Source organism: Helianthus annuus, chromosome 4, assembly GCF_002127325.2.
Source record: "Helianthus annuus cultivar XRQ/B chromosome 4, HanXRQr2.0-SUNRISE, whole genome shotgun sequence".
In the NCBI taxonomy this organism is placed as follows: domain Eukaryota; kingdom Viridiplantae; phylum Streptophyta; class Magnoliopsida; order Asterales; family Asteraceae; genus Helianthus; species Helianthus annuus.
Window position 1 is genome coordinate 155,234,642 of NC_035436.2, and position 27,894 is coordinate 155,262,535.

At 42.0% G+C, this 27,894-nt stretch overlaps 1 protein-coding gene across 3 annotated transcripts; it reads right to left on the bottom strand.

The window, feature by feature from the left end:
- Nucleotides 1–9,284: 9,284 nt before the first annotated feature.
- LOC110909291 (sec-independent protein translocase protein TatB) lies at nt 9,285–13,388 on the bottom strand. 3 transcript variants are annotated; one of them, XM_035988553.1, is made up of 8 exons: nt 13,062–13,388; nt 12,773–12,894; nt 11,910–12,045; nt 11,722–11,813; nt 11,444–11,642; nt 11,209–11,329; nt 9,733–9,920; nt 9,285–9,640 (listed from the first exon to the last, which is right to left on the bottom strand). In XM_035988553.1, exons 1-6 carry the CDS (start codon nt 13,120–13,122, stop codon nt 11,220–11,222), a joined length of 720 nt encoding a protein of 239 aa, XP_035844446.1. In that variant the 5' UTR covers nt 13,123–13,388; the 3' UTR covers nt 9,285–9,640; nt 9,733–9,920; nt 11,209–11,219. The 3 variants fall into 3 exon arrangements, with proteins under 3 accessions (XP_035844446.1, XP_022010021.1, XP_022010026.1); XM_022154329.2 differs by having other exon boundaries at nt 9,733–10,787; nt 11,213–11,329; nt 13,062–13,387; XM_022154334.2 differs by having other exon boundaries at nt 9,733–10,787; nt 13,062–13,387.
- Nucleotides 13,389–27,894: the final 14,506 nt, after the last annotated feature.

Genomic DNA, 27,894 nt, shown 5'->3' on the forward strand with positions numbered 1-27,894 from the left:
ATTTGCCCCTTGCCGCGAGTGGTTTTTGAATTCGTTTACCCCTGCAGAAGTTAACCGGCAAAGGGCGAAACCCCATGAAATGTTATATCGCACCTTTATACTAGGAGAGGCCAACGCTCGTGCTGCCAATCACCAGATAGTTCGTGAATGGCGAACAATGGTTAGAGAGCGCGCCGATTGGGAGGCTTATCGTGAGCGCTCGTTAAAACGTATTGCTGAGTTTGAAAAGTCCAAGGCTGCTCTTGGTGAGGAGAGAGCCAAATTTGAAGCCGATAAGAAGGCCGAAGAATGGGGGCGCGAGGGCTTGCAAAAGAAACTCCACAATGTTGAGGAGCAACTGGCCAAAGAGAAGGCCGAGTTTAAACGTATTTGCGCCCAAGACAACGAGCGCGCCTACGCGGCTCGACAGAAGATTATTGATCTTGAGGCTAAAGTTGCTGACTTGACATCGAAGGTAGAGGAGGCGCAAGGAGAGAAGGCTGCCAAGCAGCAGATGGAGGTTAGTTTATTTGTTTTCCTTTATTCTGGCTATGTTGTTAACAAACCAGCCTAAGTTGTTTTGTCGGTCTCCAGGTTGAGTTGTCTGAGGCCAAGGTGCAGCTGTCTAGCAAGGACAGAGATCTCCACGCCAAGGACGCTGAGATTGCGGAGCTCAAACGTCGCTTAAACGAGCAAATCGACAGATGTGAGTCGTTGGAGATCGACCTGGAGGCCGAGAGGGTTAAGGCTGCTACGGCTGAGGAGGCGCGTGCTGTCAGCACTGCCGCGCTTAACGTGGCTCAAACCAACTACTCCGAGGCCCAAGGCATTGTTGACACGCTTGTCTCGGAGGCTGAATGGATGCGCACTCGTGGAGTAGCGCTTGTAAGTTTGTACTTCTGTTTTTTATGATTCCATCTGGTTAAGGGTTGTTCTTAACGCTTTTCTTTTGTTGAAGGTTGCCAACTCCATCTTAAATGCTGGCGAGCTCGATCGCGCCGTTGCTGCTCTTACGGATGCGGCGCGTGCGGTGGGTCATCGAGGAGGTTACTTGGAATGTGCCAGTCACGTTGAGCAGATACTAGGGCAAGAATTTGATGTAAGCCATTGCTCGGTGACTGAACGTGCTGATGCTGCGCTTGCACATGCTGAAAACTCGTATGACAACCTTACCTTGCCTATCATGGATCTGGTTGTGGAATCTTTGAAAAAAGACGACTGGTGCCAGCGTCTTAAAGCAGTCCTCGACCCACCAGTTACCGTCGAATTATCCGATGAAGAACCAGCTGGTGATGACGGTGGAGATGGAGATGATGATGGCGACGATGACAATGGTGAGGATGACGGAGATGATGATGGTGATCGACGCGATGAATAGAATAGATTGTTAAATAGGTTGTTGATAGGCGTTTGTGCCTTATAATTGTCTTTTGCAACTTGATTGTAAATGCTGCGCTGTTGCGCAAGTTTATTATATGAATCGTTTTCGTTTTTTCCGTTGCAATTATTGCATTGCTGTCAAAACTTTGGTTAAATTAGCTCGAATAAATGGAAGTGTTTTTTAAGTAAACAGTGACCGCCCGGTCTCGCGCTTTGTTCGCGGAGGACCTTGGAGGCGGTTCTTGTCAACAAATTTTTAAAATGCTGGAGTGTTTTCGCGCTAATCAAAAGTTTAGCGTGCATTTGTAACGAAAAAATGTAGTAGAAAAACATGTCGTATGTTTTCATTAAGTCTGGAATGGGCGCATAGGCCTTCATACATTAATTGCAATGGCGTCTAGCCGACATAGGAAAGTAAAAACGGGCGCAAGGCCGAATTAAGTTACATATAACATTTGCGCAGTTGTTGCGCGTTCCATGTTCGTGGTAAGATGTGGCCATCTAGGGTGCGTAACTTGTAGGCCCCTTTGCCCAGGACCTCGTGGATCAGGTACGGGCCTTCCCATTTAGGTGCCAACTTTCCTGGACGTTCCGCATTTGACGCTTCATTGTCGCGGAAGACGTATTCCCCTGGGGTGAAGGTACAGATACGGACCCTTGTGTTGTAGTATCTTTCTAGCTGGGTCTTGTACTTGGCCTCTTTGATTCGCGCGATTTCGCGCCTTTCTTCTAACAAGTCCAAGTCAAGGCGTCTTTCCGCTTCATTGTCAACTGTGTTGACCGCTGTCATGCGTGGTGAGGGTAGGCCAATCTCCGCCGGGATAACCGCCTCTGAGCCATAAACCAAGCTAAAAGGGGTCTCGCCGGTACTTGTTTTTGGCATGGTTCGATGAGCCCATAAGATGCTCGGGAGCTCATCAACCCATCCTCGTCGCCTTGTCCCCAATCTGGCCTTTATCCCCTCGACAATGCATTTGTTCACGCTTTCCACTTGTCCGTTGCCTTGGGGGTGCGCAACAGATGTGAAAGTGTGTTCAATTTTCATCTCCTTCATCCACTTCTTGAGATCTTCCGATGCAAAGTTGGTGCCATTGTCTGTTACAATCTTGAGCGGGAGGCCAAATCTGCATATGATGTGCTCCCAGATGAACTTGCGCACAATCATAGCTGTGGTGGATGCAAGGGCTTTGGCCTCCACCCACTTTGTGAAGTAATCAACAGCCACTATGATGAATTTTACGGCGCCGGGAGCATCCGGGAAGGGTCCCACCATGTCAATTCCCCACTGCTGGAAGGGCCATGCAGTGGATACGGGGATAAGATCGTTCTTGGGGCGCAGTGTTTTTGGAGAGTGCCTCTGGCAAGAGTCACATTTGCGAATCTCCTTCAGCGCGTCTACATGCATACCAGGCCAGTAGTAACCGGCGCTCATGACCTTTGCCACAACCATCCGTGGCCCGGAGTGAATGCCGCAGATCCCCTCATGGATCTCCCTTATCAGGTAGTTCGCATCCTGAGGGTCCACACAGCGCAGTAGTGGCCCCAGGAAGGACTTCCGATACAAAATACCGCCGTTCATTTCATATTGTAGGGCTTTGTTTTGGATCTTCCTTGCTTCCGCTTTGTTTTCGGGGAGTACCCCCTCTTGCAAGTACTGGATTATCGGGGTCATCCATGAAGTTTGGCCCGTTTCGATCACGTTCACTTGTCGCAGCAGCACCGATGGATTCTTGAGTACCTCTATTCTTACATCTTTGGCAAGATGTTGAAAGGAGGTCGAGGCAAGCTTGCTCAAGGCATCGGCTGGCTTGTTTTCGGAGCGATTGATGTGTATAACCTTGTGAGATTTGAATTGTTGGAGCAATTCTTTCGCTTGTTCCAGATACAAAGCTATGACTTCTCCCTTCGCGTCGTATATGCCATTTACTTGACTGGCTATCAGGAGTGAGTCAACATGTGCGCGCAAGCTTTTGGCTCCCATTTTGATGGCGAGGCATAAGCCTGCCAGAAATGCTTCGTACTCAGCCTCGTTGTTGGTGTTCTTGAAGTCCAACTTAATGGCGTAAGTAAACTCGTGGTTCTCTGGGCTCACTAGGCGCAATCCTGCTCCCGCGCCATCTTCATTTGATGCCCCGTCGGTGTAAAGCATCCAAGTCTCATCTGTTGCATCTTTCTCGGGAGTCTCTATCAGCTCGCACTCCTTGATTTTATCGGCCGGCACTTCTGTGATGAAGTCGGCAAGGACCTGACCCTTAATGGCTGGTCGCGGCCTGTACAAGATGTTATGGCCTCCTAGTTCAATGGCCCATTTTGCCAACCTGCCTGATGTCTCAGGCTTTTGCAGTATAGTGCCGATGTGGAAGTTTGTAAGCACAGTTATCACATGGCCTGTGAAGTACCGGCGCAGCCTTCGGGAAGCGTGTAGTAGCGCAAGAACCAGCTTTTCCATTGTGGAGTATCTTGTTTCTGGGTCTGTGAGTACCCTACTGACATAATAGATCGGAGTTTGCACTCCGTTTCTGTCGACCAACAATACTGACCCTACTGCCTTATCCGAGGAGGACAAGTACAGTACGAGGGGCTCCTTTTCAAATGGTGCAGTCAGGGTAGGGAGTTCGATCAGACACGCTTTCATTTGTTGAAAAGCTGTTTCGGCTTCCGGGGTCCATTTGAACTCTTGTTTCTTCACACAATTGCGCAACGTGCTAATGAAGGGATACGACTTTGCGGCGTGATTGGAGAGAAAACGATTAAGCGCGGCCAGCCGGCCGGCCAGTCGTTGCATTTCCTTGATGTTTCGCGGTGAGGGCATTCGTTCTATAGCTTGTACTTTCTCTGGATTCACCTTGAAACCGCCGTTTGTGACAATGAAGCCTAGAAACTTCCCTTCTTCCATGCCGAAGGAACACTTGGCTGGATTTAGCTTCATATTTACGCTGCGCAATGAGTTGAACGTTTTCTCGATGTCTTTCAACATTTGGTCCTCCTCAGGACTTTTAACCACTAGATCATCGATATAAACCTCAATATGCTTTCCGATGTCACCTGCAAAGGTCTTGTCCATCAAGCGTTGATATGTCGCGCCTGCATTCTTCAGGCCAAAAGGCATCTTTGTGTAGCAGAAGATTCCAAGATCAGTTCTGAACGCTGTCTTGTCTTCATCCTCTAGCTTCATCTGAACTTGATGGTATCCTTTGTAGCAATCCAAAAAGCACTTCCATCGGTATGGCGCGAGAGAATCTATTTTTTTATCGATCTCAGGCAAGGAATAGCAATCCTTTGGGCACGCCTTGTTGAGATCGGTGTAGTCTACGCACATGCGCCATCCGCCGTTTGATTTTTCGACCATCACGGGGTTCGCCACCCAACTCTGATATCTTACCTCTCGCAAGATCCCGGCTTTGAGCAGCTCACATACCTGCTCGTTCATCGTTTTTGTCTTGTCTGCACCTAGGCTGCGCCTTCTTTGGACCTTTGGCTCGACAGAGGGGTACGTGTTTAAGCAATGCTCGGTGATGTTGCGCGGGACACCGGTCATGTCTGCCGGTGTCCAGGCAAAGATATCCATGTTTCGAAACAGCAGTTGCTTTAGACGTGTTCTGATGTCTGACGAAATGGCGTGGCCAATTGTCATAGTCTGCTCAGGGTATTTTCGGTTTAAAACCCATTTCTCCGGCTCGGTCGTGGAGACCTTCGCCGCCTTTGTTGGGCGCAGCTCTTCAGTTGACATTACTTCTTTCTTGGCATATATGATTGCTACTCCTGTCTTGGTTGGGAAACCTATCGCAGAATGAGGCGTTGAAGTCACCATGTTTAGCTCGCCTTGTGTTTCCCTCCCAATAAGCACATCATGCCTCGATTTCACTGGCATTACCATGAAGTTCACATTTGTTGTTCTTGAGTGTTTCCCGTCAGAGAGCGTGACGGGGAAACTGATCTGTCCGAGAGGAAAAACCATCTCGTTGCAAAATCCAGACAAAGGATAATCGACTGGCTCGAGTCGCGCTTTATCCTCCTCATCCAATTGATTGAAACACTGTTCGTAAATGATGTCGGCAGTACTTCCCGGGTCTATGAATATGTAGTCAGTTTCATAATGCCCGATTATACCGGTAATGACCACGGGACGTGTGGCGCGAGGTCCGCCGCGCACTACCGGAAATATAACTTGCTGCTCTTGCCAAGAAGGTTCATAAGGGCGTTTGCCTTTCTCTTTCGCGCTATACCTGGGTCCGTTGACCATGTGAGTCTCTAGTCGTCGGACCTTTTTGTGGTTCCCTTCGTCGTGGCGCTGGAGTTGACGGGTTTCCTTGCGTACATTCTTCACTAAATGGCTTAGCTTACCGCTTTTGAGCGCTCTCTCGATTTCTTGACGCAAGCTATAACAGTTGTCGGTCAGGTGCCCTGAATCTTTGTGAAAATCGCAGTACAAGTTGGGGTCTTGCCCTTTCTTGTTTGTCATTGGCCTGGGAGCCTTGAAATCGATATTCTCCGTCATCAATACTTCCTTTGGTGTTTTTGTGAGCGGAGTCCAGTGTTTGTCACGATTGTCGTCTCTGACCGCCTTCTTGTAACCAATTCGGTCAATCGTTTCTCGCGCATCTTCTCTGTAGCGCGGCCTGTCGTCACCGCCTCTTGGTCTCTCAGACTTCCAGTCATGACTCTTGTATTTGTTACGCTTGTTGTTGTTGTCGCGCGTACTTCCTCTTGAGAATCGATCTTCAGGGTAGTAGCCCTTTCCACCAGCAAGGGACTCCTCAGTTTGCGCGACGATTTTTGCGGCTTCCATTAGTTTATCCCACTCCTTTGGCATTCCATCTTTGCCTGTGATGGTTCTAATGAGACTATCGCAGCGTATAGCCTTTTTGAAGTGACAGCGCATTAGTTGCTCACTGACGCCGCCTATTTCCAGACATTCTTTGTTAAAACGCGTGATGAAGTCCTCCAAACCTTCACCATCTCTTCGCCAAATATCTTCTACTTCGGCTGTGTCGCGTTGGTAGCGACGTTGTTGGCTAAAGTAGCTTAAGAATTGCGTCTTGAAATCTGTCCATGATTTAATCTTCCCAGGCGGAAGGCTGTCAAACCAGGCGCGCGCCGCTCCGGTAAGAGTTTGAATGAACAGGTGGCACCACATGGGCATGTTCCAACCTCCCATGCAGCCCACACTCGTGAATGTTCTGACGTGATCGTCTGGGTCAGTCAACCCATTGAATTTCCCGACAGTTGGGGGTAGTTTCTCTCGCGAAAGCGGCGCGAGTGCAATTTTCGGGATAAACTTGGAGTGTTCCGCAGCTTCCGCTGGTCTGTATGCCAGGCGGAAATCTCTTTCAGCTTCTTCTGTGTAGCCAATGTGTTACCTTGGCTTGTAGTACTCATGGTTTTTTGGTAAACGATTAAAGACTGACGATTCCTCGTCACCTTCCCATGTGGGATCATACGGGTCCGTTTCTTCCCATTCGTTGTTCATGTTGCGCGGCGTGAGCCGGCTGTGAACAGGGCCTCGTTGAAGGTTCGACGGATAGTCGTAGTAACTATCCGTTTCCCCTCTTGTATCGCGCGTGTCTTGTACGCTTAAACGTCTTGTAGGGGGAGGCCTGTTGATTCTGCCTTGTAGATTGGCTGGCGGGGGCATTTGGCGCACCCCCTTACTCTGAGGGTGACCAAGGACGGTTCTGCCGTCAAAACTGCTTGCTGCGCGATCAGCGATTGGTATGCTGCATTGATGGTGGCGATGTTCTTGGCATACCACGAGGCTGGGGTTTCGCCTTCTGGTAAGCCTAGTAATGCGGATACATTTTGAGGTGGCGCTGTGTTCGACGGTCCTTCACCGTTGTTCCCTGGGGTGACCACTTGGGTGATGCGGTTAATGCTCCCGCGCGGACCCCCAGTATTGGTAATTTCAACTTCACCGATTTCTTCGATTTGTTGGGCTTGGAACTTTTGGATTCCTTCACCCAACGCCATGTTAGAGTTGGTTCCGAAACCGAACTCTAGAATGGTTCCTTGACCAGTCATAGTCGAAGGATGAAAAAGTTGTCAAAGGCTCAAATAAAAGAAGATGAGGGTGGTTATAGAAAAAAAACCACGGTGGGCGCCAATGAAGAAACAGTGATCTAATTAGGGAGTTAATTAGATTGGTTTATGTTCCTTTCATGATGGTTAATCTTCTTAAGGATATTTGAGCTCTGACTTGGTAATCAATCCTGCAAAACAGAACACCGTTACTCGTTAAGAGGGGAATGTGGGGGTTTCCCTCTTAACCAGGCTCCGGCGTGAGAATAAGCAACCGCTTTGAGAGTGATTAAGTGTAAAGAGTGAGAGTAGAGGGAATCGAATGTTTAACCTGTGGAATGAGGTCTCTATTTATAGCCGGAGAGGTGTAAGGGGTTATGGGCTGATGGGCCTTGGGCCGGAAGCGGACAACAAAACGGATATGCTCTTTGTCTCACTGGCGTCGACCGCTTAGTGGCTTCTAGACGTTCATCGGTGCTGGCGCACCTTGATTGGAGCCACGTGTCATTGTTGTCGGCCTTGTTGTCCTTCTGTCATCAGCAGACAAGTGGAGATCGTGGGACAGTTGTCTCCGTCCTCTGATTGGTGCCACGTAGGCGTCCTTGTGTACTTCTCGTCAGGCGATCGTGGCGCACGATTGTGCAGAGCCTGCTAGACGCTCATTGGCTCCTTTTACTGCCACTTGTACCTTATGTACCACTGTGGGTAGCTGTGCGCTTCCCTACTGAGTGGCTTTTGTTGGACAGCAAACTAATCCGCGCGGGGTTAGTATGCTCATTTGTTCCATTGTTTTATGCTAAGTGCTGATATCTGAGCCTCTTGTGGGCCTTGCCTCGCGCGAGATAAACTACAATGTGTGTAGGTCGCGCATGGATATTATTAATAAGTTTCTGAAATAAGGAGTATGGTTTCGCGCGCAACCTGGGCGGAGGTTTGCGCGACTTTTTGGGACCATACCCCTTCAGTTATTCATGTTTTCCATTATATTTAAACAGAACTGATCAACATTTATCACAAACTAAAACATATTCGATATAAAGAGTTAAAAGAAAAACACAAATATACCTTAGATAACAAACTAAGAAAAATATAAAACTAATCAGTCAAATTAATAAAGTTTAGAGGTATTCAAATCTTTAGGTGAAAATAGTAGAACCTGTAAATAAGACTCCCATCTTAACTCTTTAAAAATGCTTTTTTTTTTTCATTTACAAATAATCAGATAAGCGGTTTGCGTAAAGTTTCCCAAACACCCTCAAAACACTCAATACCGCTTCTTTGTTCTATAAAAACGCAACATAATATAAACAGTTGCAATAAGCAATCCCAATTTCCGAAACTTTACTGAAATCGGTCTTAATGTGAAATCCTATTAGGTCCACATGGTGGTTACATATCACTTCAAGTAGGAGTTATACTCTGGAAATATAAACATTAACCCGTTATCCGAAAAAGAAAACAAGCCTGGCAAAGACCATGGCTACAAACGCGGGCCAGTTTTTCGCAAGTGGTCCTAGACAATAGACATGACTCCTTCCATTTATTCTCAAATTCAGTAAGCTTCACTACCAAACCAAGACAATGATAAGACTTTTGTGCTTTAAGCATCAAGGATGGCATCTTACAATAAAGTTAATAATTTCCATAAGCATGGCCTATATCTTTACTTTTTTAATAAATTAAAGGTTTTGTCATTTATGTTAATACCAAATTGCAGGCGGTGTCCTTTGCCTTTAAATTTGACGAGTTTTGTCCTTAACGTTTCAAAATCCTGCACGTTATGTCCTTTATCCCTAAACCAGTTAGATTTTTTGGTTAAGTATGGTCATGTGCCTTGCACATGAGGGTATTCTTGTCATTTTACTCTATAGAGACTATTGAGTAAATAACTTATATCAAGAGACTAAATGTGTAAAAAGATATATAAACTTGTAATTTACTCAAAAATGTATAAACTCTCTTTCTCTTCTCTACCTCCTCGCTCTATACCTGCAACCACCACCAACCCTAAAACCCCAACCCACCGCCTTAAACCTGAAACAACCGCCAACCTAACTTTCAGGACCTATTTTATTGCTAGAAAACAACCACAACCTACCACATCTTGGAAATGACCCTGAAATCAGTCACCACTAGATTTCGTTCTAAAAATCGTCAATCCGAACCTATAGGCTATCCAAACTCCGGTTATCGGTTACATTTGCCTCTGTCGTCAACGTACGTGTCTGATTGAAGTCACCACACTTGATTCCCTTTGCCGGAAAATCTGTAATCATCAAATGGAAACCGTTGGTAACAAATCTGATCGTGAACCACACTATACAACTGGAAACAAGACTGAAATCTGATGGGTTTTACCTTGCTAAACGGAATAACGTATTTGGATCCAGAATCTGATCATGCCACAGTCGTCGCCTTTTGATTCCGCCTCAGTATAAGTCGTCGTGATGTTTGAGCGAAGATATGCGTCTATACATAGAAAGAGGAGAACGAGAAAAGAGAGGAACAAACGCCGGCGATCACTGCAACATAGCCAACTGGAGCATCTGTATATTGGTTGTTTATGTTTTTGTTAATTTGAAAGTGTAAATTAGTGTGATATTGAAGGGGACACTCAATTGAGAAAAATGGTTTTTGAAATAGGGTTTTAGGTTGATTATAAATTGGGGAAGACGATGATGCAGAGGGTTGGGGATGAGACAAATTGTTTTATTTTAATGTTTTTAACTTTTGTACACAATATATAAAATGGCCATTTTGCACATATGTTTGACATATGTTATTTGCACTATAGTCCATGGATAATGAAATGACAAAATGGTCTCAAATGCAAGACACATGACCATACTTAACCAAAAAATCTAACTGGGTTAGGGATAAAGGATATAACGTGCAGGATTTTGAAATGTTAAGGACAAAACTCATCAAATTAAAAGGCAAAGGACACCGTCTGCAATTTAATACAAACATAAAGGACAAAACTTGTAATTTACTCTTACTTTTTTGAGTTTTTCTGTAAAAACACTTTAACAATGCTTAACTACATTGATACCAACATAGTTATAACAGGAACTTTCTTTGTTACTGAAGTGGTCCTTTTGATGTTGATATACTACTAAAGAAGGGCAAACACTAAAGGGAAGGAAGTAATTGCGTCAAGTGCTCTAGAAAATTCAGTTGTTGAACAGCCAGCTGCCAGAAATTAGGCAAAGCTGATAAGGATATCCACCGTTTCAAACGTGTATAAACAAAATCAAATGGGACCGACTTCATTCCATAAGATTTGTATATATTATCTTCATTTAAGAGTATTAAACCAATCGACCACGGATGCATTTAAAGATTATTATGCACCATCTTCATGGTTTCAAAAAGGTTTTTAAAACAAGATGATGATAATGATGATGCACCACCTGTCACAAACAGAGTGATTGTAAAGTTAGTTCCTGAATCCATATGGATTTTGTAATCATTTTGAATGATATTCATTATTTACAAATTAAAAAAAAAAAAAAGATGGCTACATATCCCGACCGATATGGATTTTGTAATCATACGAAAACATTTTTTATTTATAAACTTCAAAAAAAGGATGGCAACATATCCCAGCGGCCCATACCCGTTACCCAACTTGCACGACCCACCCATTTGAACCGTTATCCAACCTGCACGACCCACCCATTCGTTATCCAACCTGCACAACCCGCCCGTTTTCCCTCTACTTTCCATCTTATATGTAGAACAAGGAATAGAAGATTACACTTTAAACATATCATATTAGAAATGGATACAAGTAATAGTTACTAATAGGATGAAAGGTAAATCTTGTAATACCTGCCTTCGCTCTATTCACTTCTGGTTACGTTTTGGGGCTGAGCAAAGAAATCTTTTGCATTTCTTGCTACGTCTGCCTCCAGAATCGACTCTAGCATGATGTCAGACCCGTTTGCATCAGCTGAAATTGACATATTAACAGAAGCTATTATTCCATACATATCCATAAAATGTTAAAATACATTGTTGTATGCAGAAAGAACTTAATATATGACAGAAATAGAATTGTAATCACCCTTGCGGTTAGGCAATAATCCTGTATCTTGGGCTGATACAGGAAGAACAGTGATGCCAGATTCATCAGTAAGCTCACTGATAACTTCATTACTTGTAGGTTGAGAATGCAAAGCTGCTGACTCGGCCAACCTTGCATAAGCTGTAGCTTGGCTGTGCATATCAGATGAGGGTAAGGCCGAGGCAATTGATTTATAAACCTGAAATTCAAATTATCAAATCCATCATCGATTTTCATAACAGATTTTGCACATGGAATTTGGGTTTTAGGTTAAAAACCTTAGAGGTGGAGGTTGGCAGTGATGGCGTTGGCGGTGATGGGGTTGGCACTGGAAGTGCACCGTCACTAGTCTGTTCAAGATCAGTATTCCCTAAATAATAATAAAAATAATAAAAAAGTTAATCATATCATAGATCACGGAAAAGATTAATATCCACGAGTTCTACAAAAAATTAGATGGTTATACCATTTGTGTCTGGAATCCTGCCACCATTTTCTACTAGCCTTCTAGTTAATGGACCAGGATTCACAAAGGAAATTGTTCGGATTTCATGACGTATGGCTTCAAGTTGAGCAATTGTATCTTGAAGTTCCTTGTGCACCTGCATTAGAAAGAAAAAAAAACTATCAGAAACAAACTATAGTTGATCTTCACTGACCAATACTTCATGCAGGTTCAACACTATTCACTAGGGAAATGATCAAGAACAACAGCTTAAAAGATCATACTCGAAAATAAGTATAAACCATCAACTTATCAAACAAAAAATGCTGCAACTAGATCATACGCATATATTCATGGTTGTAAAACAAGGTCTCCAAGGCCGAGTACTCGAGTAATCGCTCCAAGGTAGGCTGCCGAGACGACTTTCTTCAACTCCGCCTAATTACTCGTGGTCAACCTCGGCAAAGATCAAATCGGGCCGAGTTTGACTTTAGAAAAAATAAAACAAAAATTATATGCCAATTATATCAAAGAATGAATATCATTTTCACGTATTTTATTATAATTATAAATATTAGTAAATTTATGTTATTCGACATATATTTAATTTCCACTAACTAATTTCTTTATAATTTAACATGTCCGAGTACTCCCCAAGTACGCTCCGCCTAGGCTGAGTACTGTCAACTCCCCGTTCGACCGACTTGGGAGCGCCTACCGACTTTTGCAATCATGCATATATTAGAACTTTGCTATCCTGAACATTATTAACTAACCTATCCTGACTATGTTCAAATTGCAATACTTTTACAGAAATGTCATAAACTCATGACAATTGTATGAATCCCTATTACCAATGAGGTAGTTTACAGTTGTAGAGAAACCTGTTTAGCCTGAGACTGCTGCATGACATTGTCGAACTGACCGCGTGCCATTTGAACGTATCCGATCGACCGACCTGCTAACCTCCCAGCAACACGCGCTATGCGTGGGAGATCTTTAGGACCTGGTGACAAACCAGTACAATTAAAGATCAACAAAAACTCATCAAAGCCAATAATAATAATAATAAAACTGAACATGTGTCAAACCCTAGGTCAACAAATAGTCAATAAAATGTTCAAATCAAAACACAATTCGCTCAAATAATAAACAATATCGTGTCCGGTGTACCTATGAGAGCCGCTGTGGCTCCGATGAGAAGGAAAAGCTCTCCGTACGAAAGCCCTAGCATCGGTTATTGTTATTATTGACGCCTTTTGGAGGTGAAAATAGAGGTTTGATACGGAATTGCTATAGATTGAATGGTGGATTTACAGAGAGAGTATGATAGTGAAGGAGTTATGGAGGATCAAAGCTAGCTGAGCACCGCCGTGTGTGGTGGCAGATGGTGATCGCCGCCGGGAGAAAGGGTAGACAGTCGTGATAATAAGCGTAAAGCACGCTTAGCCCCTTGTAGTTTTAGAGTTATTATTTTAGACCGATTAAAATGTGTATTTACATAACCGCCCCCTTGTAACTTGTAATTTTGTGGTTTAGTGCGATAGTAGAAAATTTCGCGCTAGGGGAGACAGCTATGGCTCAACACAATTTATTGGTTGTATGTATAGTATTAAGGGATAAGTTGATTGTGTGAGAGAGAAGATTATGATATAGGCTCCGCTGGGGAAATTTAAAGCGGGGCAAGATTACAGTGTTTAAGGATAAGGTGGCGACATCGGCTCAACTGGGGAGGACACAAATTGGATTTGGGAGGCTATAGCGACTACCGTCACTCTTTGGTAGAGGAGACTTTAGGGGTCATGACAGTAACGGAATGAGGATGTCAAGGCCAAAATAAGGGATAAGCAAGAGAGTCTTAGGGATCTTTTGCGGTGCACAGACAAGGAGGAACGAGTGAGGTTGAGGAAGAGATATAAAGTGGCAAGGATGGAGGCGAAGAAGACAGTAACGGAAGCAAAGAACATAACCTATAAGAAGATGTATGAACGCTTGGAAACTAAAGAAGGGGAACATGATACGTTCAAGATTGTTAAAGCAAAGGGGCATAAAAGTCAGGATCTAGAAGTAGTAAAATTTATAAAAGGAGAGGATGGACGTGCTTTAGTTAAAGATCATGACATTAAGTTAAGGTGGCGAACCTAATCCACAATCATTTCAACATCCAAAGGGCACAACAACAAGAAAGCGACAACCCTACAACTCAAAGGATACAACGAAAAAACAACTACTGTAGGGGTATCACATAGGGAGAGATGAGGACAACCCTTAAGAAAATTGGTAAGGCAGTTTGATCATGACAACATACTGATAGAGGTGTGGAAATGTTTAGGAGAGGAAGGAGTTCAATGGCTAACTAGTTTTCTTAAAAAATGTCAAATCAGTGGAGGAACAGTGTCATAGTGCCTTTATATAAAAATAAGGGAGACACCCAATGTTGTGGGAATTACAGATGGATAAAGCTGATAGGTCATACTATAAATTATGGGATAGGGTAATTGGGATTATAATTAGAAAAGAACCCCAAGTTACGTTAAACCAATTTGGTTTCATGCCAGGGCGGTCGACTACAAAAGCGATACGCATCCTAAGAAGATTAATAGAAAATATTAGGAGAAGAAGCGGGATCTACATAGGGTGTTCAGTGAGATTGAAAAAGCATACGGTAGTGTGCCACGTAAATTAATTTGGGATAGTTTGGAGGCTAGAGGCGCTCCCAGGAAGTATGTAGTATGTTGACATAATTAGAGAGTATGTTGGATCTGAAACTAGTGTTTGTGCGCCTGTCGGGGATATTGATTTTTTTCTTGTAGAGGTAGGACTCCACCAATGGTCTGTGCTGAGTTTGTTTCTTTTTATCGTAGTGCTAGATGAGTTGTCTATGTTGATTTGAGAAACAATTCCATGGTGTATACTTTTCGCATATGATATTGTGTTAGTGGCGGACACTACACATAACCTGAATGCGAGATTAGAGGAGTGGCGAGTAGCTTTAAAGGGCAAAGATTTAAGAATTAGTCGCTCTAAAACTAAGTACCTTTATTGTCATTTCAGTGGTGCAAGTAATGATGACGACATTTAAATCACTATTGATGGTCAAGGGGTTCCGCAAGTTACTAAGTTCAAGTATTTAGGATCATTTGTACAAAGTGATTGGGAGATAGATAGTGATGTTGCTCGTTACATCTAGGTTGGTTGGTGTAGGTAGAGAGCGGCCACTGGGTTTTGTGGGACAAAAGGTTCCCTACTAAATTAAAGGGGAGATTTTATAGGGCTGCGATTAGACCTGCTATGTTGTAAAAGACAGATTGTTGATCCATCAAGAGGGCATAAGCGCGCAAGATGGAGGTAGTAGAAATGAGGATATTAAGATAGATGTGCGGGAACACAAGGTTAGTCTGGATAAGAAATGAGGTTTTAGGGGAAAGGTTAGGAGTAGCTACTATATCGGATAAGATAAATGAGGGTTTATTGAGATGGTTTGAGCATGTAAAGATGAGGCAGTCGACAACGCCAGTTAGAGCAATAAAAGGCTTAACTGTGGCAGGACAGAGGAGTCTTTGTAGTCCCAAGATAACTTGGGATGAGCATAATAGGAAATATTTGATAGAGTTACACCTCTACGAGGACATGGTTCAGGATAGGTGATATGCAAAAAATACAACATACAAATCATATCAAATAAGGTATAAAAACAACCCTTCTTTAATACTAATGTTGGAAAAAGTGTGTTTCTTTGTTTACTTTTGATTTTCAAGATTAAAACAGCTTAAACGGACAAAAGGAACAAATTAACGACAAAAACCAACATAAATATGAAGAAAAGAAGTTGGCACACTATACCGACCCTCCAAGCTTCACCCCAAAGACAAAAATAACAAGACCAGAACCCAAGCACGGGGTCGTGCCAGCCGGGCATGGGCCGTGACCCCATTCAAGATTCGTAGAGAATAAAGACAAACAGAAAACGACAAGGGACACGAGGTCGTGTCCCCTAAGCACGGGTCGTGGTCAACTCTCAGATTTGCAAATATGGGTTCGTACAGCAATTACAGAAGACACGGGGCCGTGGCGTTGACACACGGGGTCGTGGCGTTAACACACGGGGCCGTGTGTACAGAAGAGCCGACACCAGCATTAAATGAAGACAGAGAAGGAAAGGACACGAAGCCGTGCCAACCAGGCACGTGGCCGTGTAAAGCTACTGTTTTCAAGGTTTAACGGAGGTGTTTGGCTCACTTGCAACTCATCCCTTGGCAAACCACTTCTCTCACACCTGCCACCACTCCATCACCACAATACCACCATCATCCACCACTTTCATCCATCATCCATCCTTAGAGTGTGTGTGTAGTCTCGGGATCCAAGATCGATAGTAAGAGTTTTTGTCAAACAAAGGTCATGCTTGGCTAATCTCTTACATCACTTGGTGAATACAAAATTATTTATGTATTACTTTTGATTTCTTAGCTTTTTTAAATTTTTATTTGGGTTTGAATTAATGACTTTAATAACTAGTATTTTATATTGAAGGTGAACTTTACTTAATTATTTCTTCATGTTTTGTTGATTCACTCATTCGTGTCTTTACGGTCTATATAAAGCACGTTAATTGCCTGGAAGGGGGGTTAGAAGGGTGGTTGGGTAAAGTTCTTGCCTCGTTCAGTGTATAGATCCTGCGAGGACCTGATTCAATCTTATTAGGACTTCTCTTGAGGCAGATAACATTAAATCGGGGGAAGTAAGAACGACTTGTAATCCCTTATAAATTAACTACTATTAAAACTTTAAACCGGCCTTGCGGGATTGTATCCCTACTGACTCAGACCAATATGGCCGAGGGGTTCCGATTCCTCTAAAAGAGGGACATGCCACATTTTGCATTAATAACTTATTTAATTATTTTTCAATAATCTGGCCTTGTGGGACTGTATCCCAGCAGACTCAGACCAATATGGCTAAGGGTAGTGTTGCCTCCAAAAGAGGGACATGCCACAATAACTACGATAATCTCTTAAAAAACGCAAAGCAAGGAAATTATCAAAGAATGCATAAATGACGAGTCGGATCCAAGTGATTCTATCTTGTCTGTCTGTTTTATTTATTTATTCTGTTTCTTTATTTTTATTTATTACAAAAACATAAAAATATTTCTATCCATATTTAGTTAGATTAGACGTCGACGGTATTCCGGTATTAAAAGCTCTTGTGTCCTTGGACGACATCGGTATCTTACCATCACTATACTACGCCAATGATGGGTGCACTTGCTCTAGCGTGTTGTAGAGAGTGATAGTTTTATATCGTGTTTTACAAATTTAAAGTTTGATTAAAGAGTAAAAAGGTACTAAAAATACATTAAAAATCCGTTCACTAGTGACACGTCAATAGGGGTTTATGAAGGCATATGATTAAGGTTAGGACTTTCAGGAGAATGATCTTATGGTCTGAGAATTGGTGTAGGCATAGATTTCCTTAGAGTCTAGGTGGAATTTTCATTGTTTCTGTTTTTCAGATGTGCTTATATGTGGTCTTGTGAATATATATATATATATATATATATATATATATATATATATATATATATATATATATATATATATATATATAGTAGGTGTTCTGCGGAAAGTGTGTTTTTCCTAGAAAGTCTAGGAAGCGATCTGGGCCCTCCGATTGGTGTTTTTAATGGCTTAGATCAAATGGATGGCATTTTCGTAATATCTGAGTTATATAATTAGAGACTTTTAATATAGTGAGGGTATTTTGGTAATTGGAAGTGTTTTAAATCAGTCAAGAAACTGCTATATCAATAACCAATCCCTAAAATCATGGGATTTCCCCTCTTTCTCTCTCTCTCTCCCGAACCGCAACCAAAGAAGAACCAACCATATTTCCTGCAAATATTCTTCTCCGATTGGTCATATATCGGTTCCTTCGAGGTATAAGCCGATCATGACGTCATCCCTATCGGTTGAAGACATTTTATATTATTACAAAATGGACACGTGGTGGGTAACTTGATAAATGAAGATTCAGATCCATCTCAGTAACTAGGACACGTGTTGTTGTTTGGAGGTCTCACATTATCAGGTATAGTGTTTTTAGGTTTGAAGTTCAAGTTGTCACTTATTTTTTGGTTTTAACCATCTGTATATGTAGATTATTTAATTTTATGTAACACCTCGAATTTTTGTGTCCAATGATGTGTTAACACGTGTCATTTGTTTACACGTGGCATTGATATTAAATAAAGGACTAATATTGACAAACCTTGAAAGTATATAAATTCGAGGGTTATAAATGTCAAACAAGGGTAAATATACTGTATAGTAACCCTAAGTGGTGCTTGTACCTTCAAACGAATAAATCATGGATCGCACGGAAGCAAAACGCGGAAGAAAGTGAGAGATTACAAGCTACAGGGGTTAACTGTGTCAACATGTTTAATTATACCTCTGAGTGACCCTTTAACGCTCCCGAGGCTTTGTAACAGTATTATACGCTCACTAGAATATACTGTATAAATCCCGCGAAGTTTCGTTTTAAAACGAGAAAGTTATGATCAAATTCGTATGAGAAGGGTTAAAAGCGTCAACAATGAAAGTTAAGGCTTTCCGAATAATTGATAAACTAACCGGGGACTTAATAATGCGGATAAATAACTCGAGGCCCTTAGTTGTAAATAATCGAGGGCCAAATCGCAAAGTTACCCCTTCAAAACCGAAAGGTCAGGTTAATAATTACGAAGGATTTCGTTATTAATTACCAGGATTTCGTCATGATTACTAAAGATTTAAAAAACATGAAAATCAAGCCTCTCGCGACCCGCGTTGTGTTTTGGGTTAAGTGGAGGCGGGCCGCGAGCCCCCTAAGATACGCGCCTGATTTTTAAACATCAGGCGGCCCGCGTACAAAATGCATGGATCCTCCATGCGGGCCGCGTGGGACGCCCAGATGCAGAAACTTTGGATTTTTATGCCTTTTGAACTTGTGAACGATCAAACAACCAATAAATGAGGCATGGGCGCCCCCTACTCGACCCATAGCACCATGGGACACCTGCCCATCATCCATGATCAGTGTAGACCAATGTGTAATGATCTAGAGGCATGCTGAGCACTATAAATAGGCATGTTATGTGCATAAGTGAACTCACACCTCAAACACTCATCTCTGATTATTCCTAAGGCTCCCAAGTGCTCTTTTCTTGTTCTGAAACTTACTACAAGTCTCTGTAAGTATACCATACCTTCCATAGTTCTATTTTTGCTTAGTTTAGCTTATAAACCCAACCGTCGTAACTAACGGTTGGCATGGCGATAACTCACGAATGGTCCAGTGAATTGTCGAATCAAAAGTAGTTATGAGTTGGTATTCAGGTGGGTAGTAAACCCCTAAAAGGGTTTCCCCTGATCACCACTCTAACTATGTCAAATGTCGAGTCAAACGTGCACACAAAAAGTCAACAGAAAGCTATATTAGCGATTCTTGTATAAATTGTAATGCAGATGATATGAAACCTGTTTTGACACTTATAAAACATGACATTAAGTATATAAACTTGTCTACGCTCGTTTGAATCGACCATTTGCTATATTGACCCGGTTCGGAGCCGAATGTCGCAAAAGTTTGACTTTTGCTTTGACTTCAGTTCTGACCCGTTTTAATGAGGTATAGATATGCCTTAGGACTCTCTTAGGACCAGGTTACATGATGGTATAACCCTCTGTGACCGGTTCATGATTTGTCCGAGTCTTTTACGCATTTCCGTTAATCGCCTAAAAGTTGACCGTAACGGCCTTTTTAAAATAAAACGAGTATTTCGGACGCATGAACGGACCATAACCTTGCTTATTAAATTATAAGCATGTCCTTAAAGTTTCACGTCAATCCGAGGTCTAGAATGCGAGTTATGCTAAAAAGCGCAAATTAAAGTAAACTTTTGTAATAAACGGCGCAATTAGCATAACGCCTATCTAAACCAAGATTTCGTCACCAAAACTTTTACCCACTGTTGTAAAATAATATTTTTGGAATTTTGAAGATTTTTAATAATTTTTACCTTGCTCATAACCTGCGGTTATGGCTACGGTTCGGTAAATACCGAATATGCCCTTTTCGGCCAAAACTTGAGTTCTACAAGGTCTTTTGACCCGATTCCAGTTGCTACTAATTTTAAATAATAAATAAAGTATTTTAAACTGTATAAACTGTTCGGGAAACTCAGGTTTCCTGTAGAACTCGAAAAGCTCTTTAAAAGTCTTTAAAATGACCGAAAAACCCCTACGGGGCGATATATTAATTAAAACTCGTTACGGGCATCACGGAAGTTATCCTACTGATACCACAACCTCTCTAAGGCATATTAACTTAGGAAACAGGCGTAGGACTCCTACGGTTACCCGTTGCGCCTATTGCGCGCACGATTCGGCTTATGAAACTAGTTTTCATAAATTAGCCGATATGGGTCAAACCATATTATTTTGACCCCGAAATCCAGAGTGTGAACCTTAAACCCATATAAAACAAGTCTCTGAACTTGTTGGGTCAGAATCACGCTCCATTCTCGGTTTTCGCCTTTTCGCGCGATTAAACCGTATTTATATTTCGGAACCAACCGGTCTAGGCTACGGCCAATATAAAGACCCGTTAGGATTCTAATAGGTTAATTAAAACCTTTGTTCCAGAATAGGAGCCCCAGTAAAAGCTATCTGTGACGTAATCCATTAAGGAATATACTTGCAAAGGTAAATACTTTAACTTATTTCCCCTTATACGGGCTTGGGATACGGTATATTAATACCGCTTGGTTGAGCATCATATCTTCCATCGCTTAGGTGATTAATTGAATAATGTGATCGGCTCATTTAAACAGTCTTGTTACTTAAAAGCCTTTGGGGGGTTAATGACCGTTGTCCCGGATATCCTTGGCATCATTTTACGAAATGGCCACGACCTCGACATCCCGGTGTAGGCGTACACCCGGTATATTATGTAGACATTATTATTAAAAGACGTAGCCGTTGGTTTTTACACTACGGTTTTACGCAATGTGGTGTGTCTATTAATCTTTAACCCGGACAGGATCCGGGCTACTGAACGCATAAAAGGACATGTAAATTCGTTCACAAGATTCTAATAATTTTCCCAAGTTATAAAAGAGTTTGTGCCTCGTGCATTCAAATTAATTTTAATAAACATTTTCAAATGTGTCAGTTGAACGTATTTACCAGTGTAAACTGACGTATTTTCCCCAAAAGATTAAGTGCAGGTACTACACGAAATTTGGCTGGTAATAGCTTCCTAGCATCACGAATAGTCTCGCAAACTTGATGCTGTTTCTGACTGAACAATACTTTATTTTATTTATGATCCCCTGTGGATACAATTCGACTTCTGTAATACATTTGATATTACATTCAAAGGTTGAATTATATTTATCTTTATGCTTCCGCTGTGCATTCATATAATTGTGTGGTTTGACTATATTGTTGCCAACTACGTCACGGTAATCCCCCACCGGGCCCACTGGTGAGACACGTGGAAATCAGGGTGTGACATTTTAGCCCACCTAATTCAATTCGCTCTGAACCCAGATCCATCTCAGTAACTAGGACCAGTGTCTTCCCTATCGGTTGTTGTTTTTCATACTTGTTTCAATTTTTTTATCTATCATTGAATCGGGTTCTTGTTTTAAAATGACATCTGAATATGTTGATGATGGCAGTATGTTTTAAGGTTTATGTGTTTTACAATTTTAATGTTGATGATGACAGCGTGTTGAAGACGAAGACACTGGGTTGTGTTGAAGACGAAGACACTGACAGTGTGTCCAGCAATCTGCTTGCTGTTAAAACACAATGTCAAGAAATATGCTTGCTGTTAAAACACAGTGTCAAGAATCCTCCAGCAATCTGCTTGCTGTTAAAACACAGTGTCAAGAATCCTCCAGCAATCTGGTTGCTGTTAAACCACAGCGTCAAGAAATCTGCTTGCTGTTAAAACACAGTGTCAAGATTCCTCCAGCAATCTGCTTGCTGTTAAAACACAGTGTCAAGAATCCTCCAGCAATCTGCTTGCTGTTAAAACACAGCGTCAAGAAATCTGCTTGCTGTTAAAACACAGCGTCAAGAAATCTGCTTGCTGTTAAAACACATTGTCAAGAAACACAGCGTCTTATATGATTTAAATTGAAACTGTCAATTTGATTTAAATGGAATATTTAGTTTCCATAATTTTCTGGTTAGTTAGTTATCCTAATAAAATAATCCATAATTAAAATAATATTCAAATTACACAATTGCCCTTTTAGTTAAAATCCTTCAATGCCACATGTCGCGTTCTTATTGCTTCCTAGACTTTCTAGGAAAAACACACTTTCCGAGGAACCCTACTCTCTCTCTCTCTCTCTCTCTCTATATATATATATATATATATATGTATGTATGTATGTATGTTATATGTCACTATGTTTCCTCCCCAACACTTCTTTTGTTGTGTAGTAGTTCTTCGTTTATAATTTTATTTATTTTAATTCGCACTTGTATACGGTCTGTCTTTGGAGTTGGGGGTCTCTTTAGAAGCACCCTCTCTATTCCTATTGATAGTGGTAAGGTATGGCTAGATCTCACCTTCTTCAGACCCTACTAATAGCTTTGCTATTTATGGGATTTATTAGGTACAATTGTTGTTGTTGTGCGAACATAGAAAATATGTATGTTTGGTATGAGGTAATGAAATAACCAATAGAACAGAACAGACAATGGAAATAGAATATCCTCGAGTTAATAATAAACAATAACAATAACAAAATGTAATTGTAGATCTCTTCTCATTCATTGAAGAGATGAAAATAAAATTCTTTTCCTAAAGAATGTAAATACTTGAAATGAAAGGAACCACATTCTTTATAGAATTTCATTCCCTTGGAATGAATCATTCCATTACGCCTTCCATTCCTTCATACTTGAAATCATTTCCCAAGGAATGTAGAGAAATTTATTGTTTTGATTCATTAACTTGAATAAAATTTACAAGTGTCGTATATATACATAACAAAACAAACTATCTACAAAACTATGAGATCTGAAAGTGAACTATTAGATGATTATAAACTTGCGAAGGAACATGAAACTTTCTGATGAAAAGCACAAATGATCAGGAACTTCTGGATGAAGGATGGAAAGATCTAAGTGACATTTAGAACCTTGCTAACACATCATCATCGTGCCAAATCATTTTGAACTATATAAATAAGCAAATAGCATAAAGGATGCCCTAACTGGGACTACGAAACAATCTAGAGCCAACATATATGGGGCCACAGAGATTCTACAGTTTTACCTCATCTATATAATTATAAGAACTTAAACCCCACTTTAATAAGAGCTCTTCATGCCAACTATCCTCCTCTTACATACCACTTAATTGATTATCTCTCATTATCTTCTATGACTCACATAAGCTAATAGTTTAATATACATGTTGATTCTGATTAGACTGAGACCGACTTGAGCGTAGTACGGCGGTCTTTGGGTGTAACACCCCAGTGTTCGGGAAGTCAAAGTCAAAGTCAAGATTGAAGTGAAAGGAAGAAAAGATTGCTAATTGCAATCTATCTCTCCTTGATCAACTCCTGTTTTGACTTCCTTGACTCATAGTTAGTCTATTTTATGTTTTACGTTAGTTGTATTATGTGGAGTAATTAAGTACAATCGCAGTAATCGAATAATTATCGCTACGACCTGCTTTACGGCTGTGAATAATAGGAAGTAACAATGCTATAAAGTTAACTAAACGCTAAACGAACTAATTAATCAACATCGCGCTCGCAACTCGGATTATGCAATTTGGTGATTGTTATACGTGTGTGTGTGCCTTATGTGTTACTTGTGCATGTTTACTTATGTTATGTGTGGTAATCAATCGAAGCGCAATCGAGCTCATCGCAATCGAATCGCAATCGCAAACCGAATACAAAATAAGGATGATTATATGTTGATATAGTATGATAATTAGTGGAGAAGAGATAGTGCGAGATATGAGTGGTTGGGATTAAAAGTAATTTGAATAGTAAACTCTACCGCATTCGCATCACTCGCAATCGAAATCGAAATAGCAAAACTCGTCACACCGAACACTCGAACCAGGCGACCGATCGATCAGCCAACCAGCTGATCGACCAGCCGTCCGACCGGACTGCTGTCCGATCGAGCTGCCTGGCTGATCGGCCAGCCCTTTCCTCTTTTGGAACTCTATAAATACTATGTCACCTTCATTCTTTCTACTTTTGGAAACTCTCTGGCCGAACAGCACGCCCTCTTCACCTTTTCTCAGATTTCTCTCGATTCTGGTAAGATCTCATCCTAAATCTTGTACTTTCTTGATCTACACGCACTCCTACACCATTCTATCTTTTAAATCTTAACTTTTGACCGTGAAGTCATCAAGATTTGGGGTATTCTAGGATGACGTCATCATGAAGTTCTTATGAACTTCAAAGTCTGACCTCGTTCCACCAAGAATAACTCAGATGTGAAGGATTTCCACATGATTTCACAACGATCTCGCTTAGATCTGAACATTTTTCAAGAGATAAAAGAGTTGAAAGAAATAATCACAAGTTTTCTCATTCTTTTACACTCAATGCCCTCAAAACCGATGGAATCGGATCTCGTGCTAACCTCTACTCATTCTTAGTAATGTGTCGGCTCAAGATCCGGATCCTATCCACGAGGATTACCGATCTCGGGTTAAACGTGAACCACCGTCTCGAACAGTTCACTAATCGGATTTGGGTGATTCCTGTCCGGTTAGGAGAGCCAAGTATTGACAAGGTTCCTGTTGTTTGACTTGTTATCAAAATGCCCCGATAAAACGGCAAATAATCAAAAACAACCAAGTGTAAGACGAACGGGACGACCAGGACGGAGTGCCGTCCGATCAGACTGCTGTCTGAACGGACAGCCACCCGAACGGCCGGTCAGCCGAACGGCTTGCACTATGGGACCCACACTTAACCAACCTCATCTAAAGTTTGAGTATTGAACGAACTGCTAACCGATCGGACTGCCATCCGATCGGATTACTCTTCGGATCATGAGATACTTGAGCTTTAACACTTAATCGACTTTTTCAACATGTTCAATGCACTAGGAGTGCCACCCGGTCGAACTGCTATCCGATCGAGTGACATCCTGCTGAGGATTTGTTCTCGTTGAAGTACCCAGCCGAACGGGCTGCTGAACGATCAAACGACCGACCGATCGAACGGCCTGGAAGGTAGAGATACTTCAATGTTTTCAAATGCTACAACAAAAACTTCAAAAGTCAATCCATCATACACGAACACCTCCTTCTCAAAGGAAGAAACAATCCACTCGAACGGTCATCCGACCGGACTACCGTCCGATTAGACAACCGTCGGACCGGATTGTCACTGCACGATCGGCTATCCGATCGGACTGCCGACCGATCGACCAGCTGACCGACCCATCGACACTTGTTTCCATTTTACGCGTTACTTATCGTTATACTATCGAACTATTCAGGCTAACCTTACTCTCAAGCGCTCCCTTCAATCCGTCAACCGCTGTGAGTATACTCGATCCCGTTTTGCTTTATGCACTTTTGGGTGTTACATACGTTACTTATACAAAATCACAATCGAACTACGCAATACTTTAAACGCTAACCGTTACCGCATGTATTACGTGACTTAATGAATTCTTGTTTGTTATGTTTACACGTGGAATGCTGTCTACCTGCCTTAACGACGATAGTACTATAGTTTGGACTCATCACCCGTTCACACGGGGGTTGTTAAGGACAATTATTTGCATGGATTACGGTGGTGATCATGTATTACAAACTGCCTTGGGCAGTCAACCCGCAATCATTGGTATCGGTAGATCCATGTCGATAATTAACATGCTTCGTTTTCCTCTGTGTACGTGTTGGTTATGCGTAAACTATTTCGAACTCTATACGCTATTATCAAACTTGTATGCTAACCTTTACACTATGTGTATTGGCTTTTATTTTAACGTATGTGACAGGTGTTTAGGATGCTTATCTGCTAGGAAAGCGAGGCTAGAATAAGTTTCTAGAGGCCAACAAATAGTTGTCTGTACTAATGAAATCAAGAGTCTCTAGAAGCAGATAAACAATTGGGCAATTTGTAAAATCTGAGTTGTCGGAATAGAACTACTTGCCTAGATTTGTCTGTAATAATTTGTTTACCTTTTGAGACATGATATGGGACATGTTATATTAAATTAATTGGTAATGATAATTGTTATGGAAACTTCTGGACAATCTGTTTCGCTAAGTGCCACACCCTGATGATTCCGCCATCGGTTGGGGTGTGACAGATTGGTATCAGAGCCATAACTATAGGGAATTAGGCAAGACTCGACCTAGTCCAAGCCGATGTCTTAGAGACCTAGTCTATAGTTAGGACCTAATAGACCGACTCGTGCATGTCCAGTAAGGACTATGTATGGGCTTACTGCTATTCTTCGCCATTCTCGCCTACGCTACACTATCACTGCACTCGAACTTTCAATAATGAAGAAGCGAATTAGTCGAGATTAGGTGTGAAAACCGCAAACTCTCGACTAAAATTTGCTTGATCAACCCGCATTTTACTTATCAACGGGGAGAATTATACCAAAACCATATTTTAATGAATAATCTCCTCTATTTTATTAATAATCAAAGGGAAGTTGTCAAGCCAGGGGTGAAACCCTAACCTTGACGGCTTGTCCATGGTTTTTCAAAACTCTCACCAAAGTCTCGACGGACTCCAACGACCTGAAGTCACGATATGACTAACGGGATGTGAGCCAAATGCCCAAGAATCGAGGCAGGAGCACGATCCTGAAGGTCAAAATGTGTACAAAAAGTCCTTGAGAATGGTCGAACCACTTTGGATAGTCAATGTCTAATAGCCGCAGACAATCTATTTCTCGATTTTTATGTGTTTCGATTCTGAGCCCGCAACTGCTGACTCTGATGATTCGTTGATTTTGTGTGTTTTATGTGAAATTGCCTGTTTATGTGTTTAAATTTTGGAAACTTATTCGATTTTTGCTCACACTACGATCGACACACCGACCCGCATTGCTCTTCTATCTCAAAACGTTAACAAATCGTTACTGCTATAAGGAAACGCTGTACGCTATGATGCTCGCCATACTAAACGCTTATGCTATACTAACCGCTGCGCTAAACGCGATCGCTATAATCAAGCAATCGCAGAATTTGAATGATAGGTTTCTGTATTCTGACTGCATCTAGTGACTAAGTGCGTATGTGCTTCTGTGTTTCTATGCCTTTGTGCTCTACATGCTTATGTGCTTATGTGTCTAATGTGCCTACGTGACTCTATGCGAACTTGTGATTACGTGATTATATATTTACATGTTGGAACGTGTTCCTGAGCTTTAGTAAGTATTAGAAGTGTGAGGAGAGATCCGATTATGTTGTGTCTGAGACCTATGACGATGTCTGTTGCAGACAATGTCAACTGGACTGTCATCAGGATCCCGTCACCCACTTTCTCGCCAAGAAAAGAGAGACAGACGTCTTGCTGCTATCATCGCTAAACAAGTAGCAAAAGCTGTGAGTGATGTCTACGAGAAGGTCAGCAAATCATCTGAGGAGTCGAGAACCGAAGCTCCTAAAGCTACCCCCAAAGCTACCTTCAGTTTCAAGCAGTTCAAGGCTTGTGGGCCAAAGGAATTCACTGGCGAGGAAGGCCCTACGGCGTTGTTCCAATGGTTTGATTCCATTGAGGTCACTCTACGACAGAGCGGTTGCCCTGACGACCTCCACACTCTAAATGCTACCGGCGTCTTCCAGTCCCGCGCACTAGACTGGTGGACGACCGAGAGGAACAAACGAGGGAATGATGCAGCCTACGGTCTGTCGTGGGACGAACTCAAGGAGGTCATGCTGGAAGAATTCTGTCCTCCTCATGAACGCCAAAAGTTAGAAGATGAAT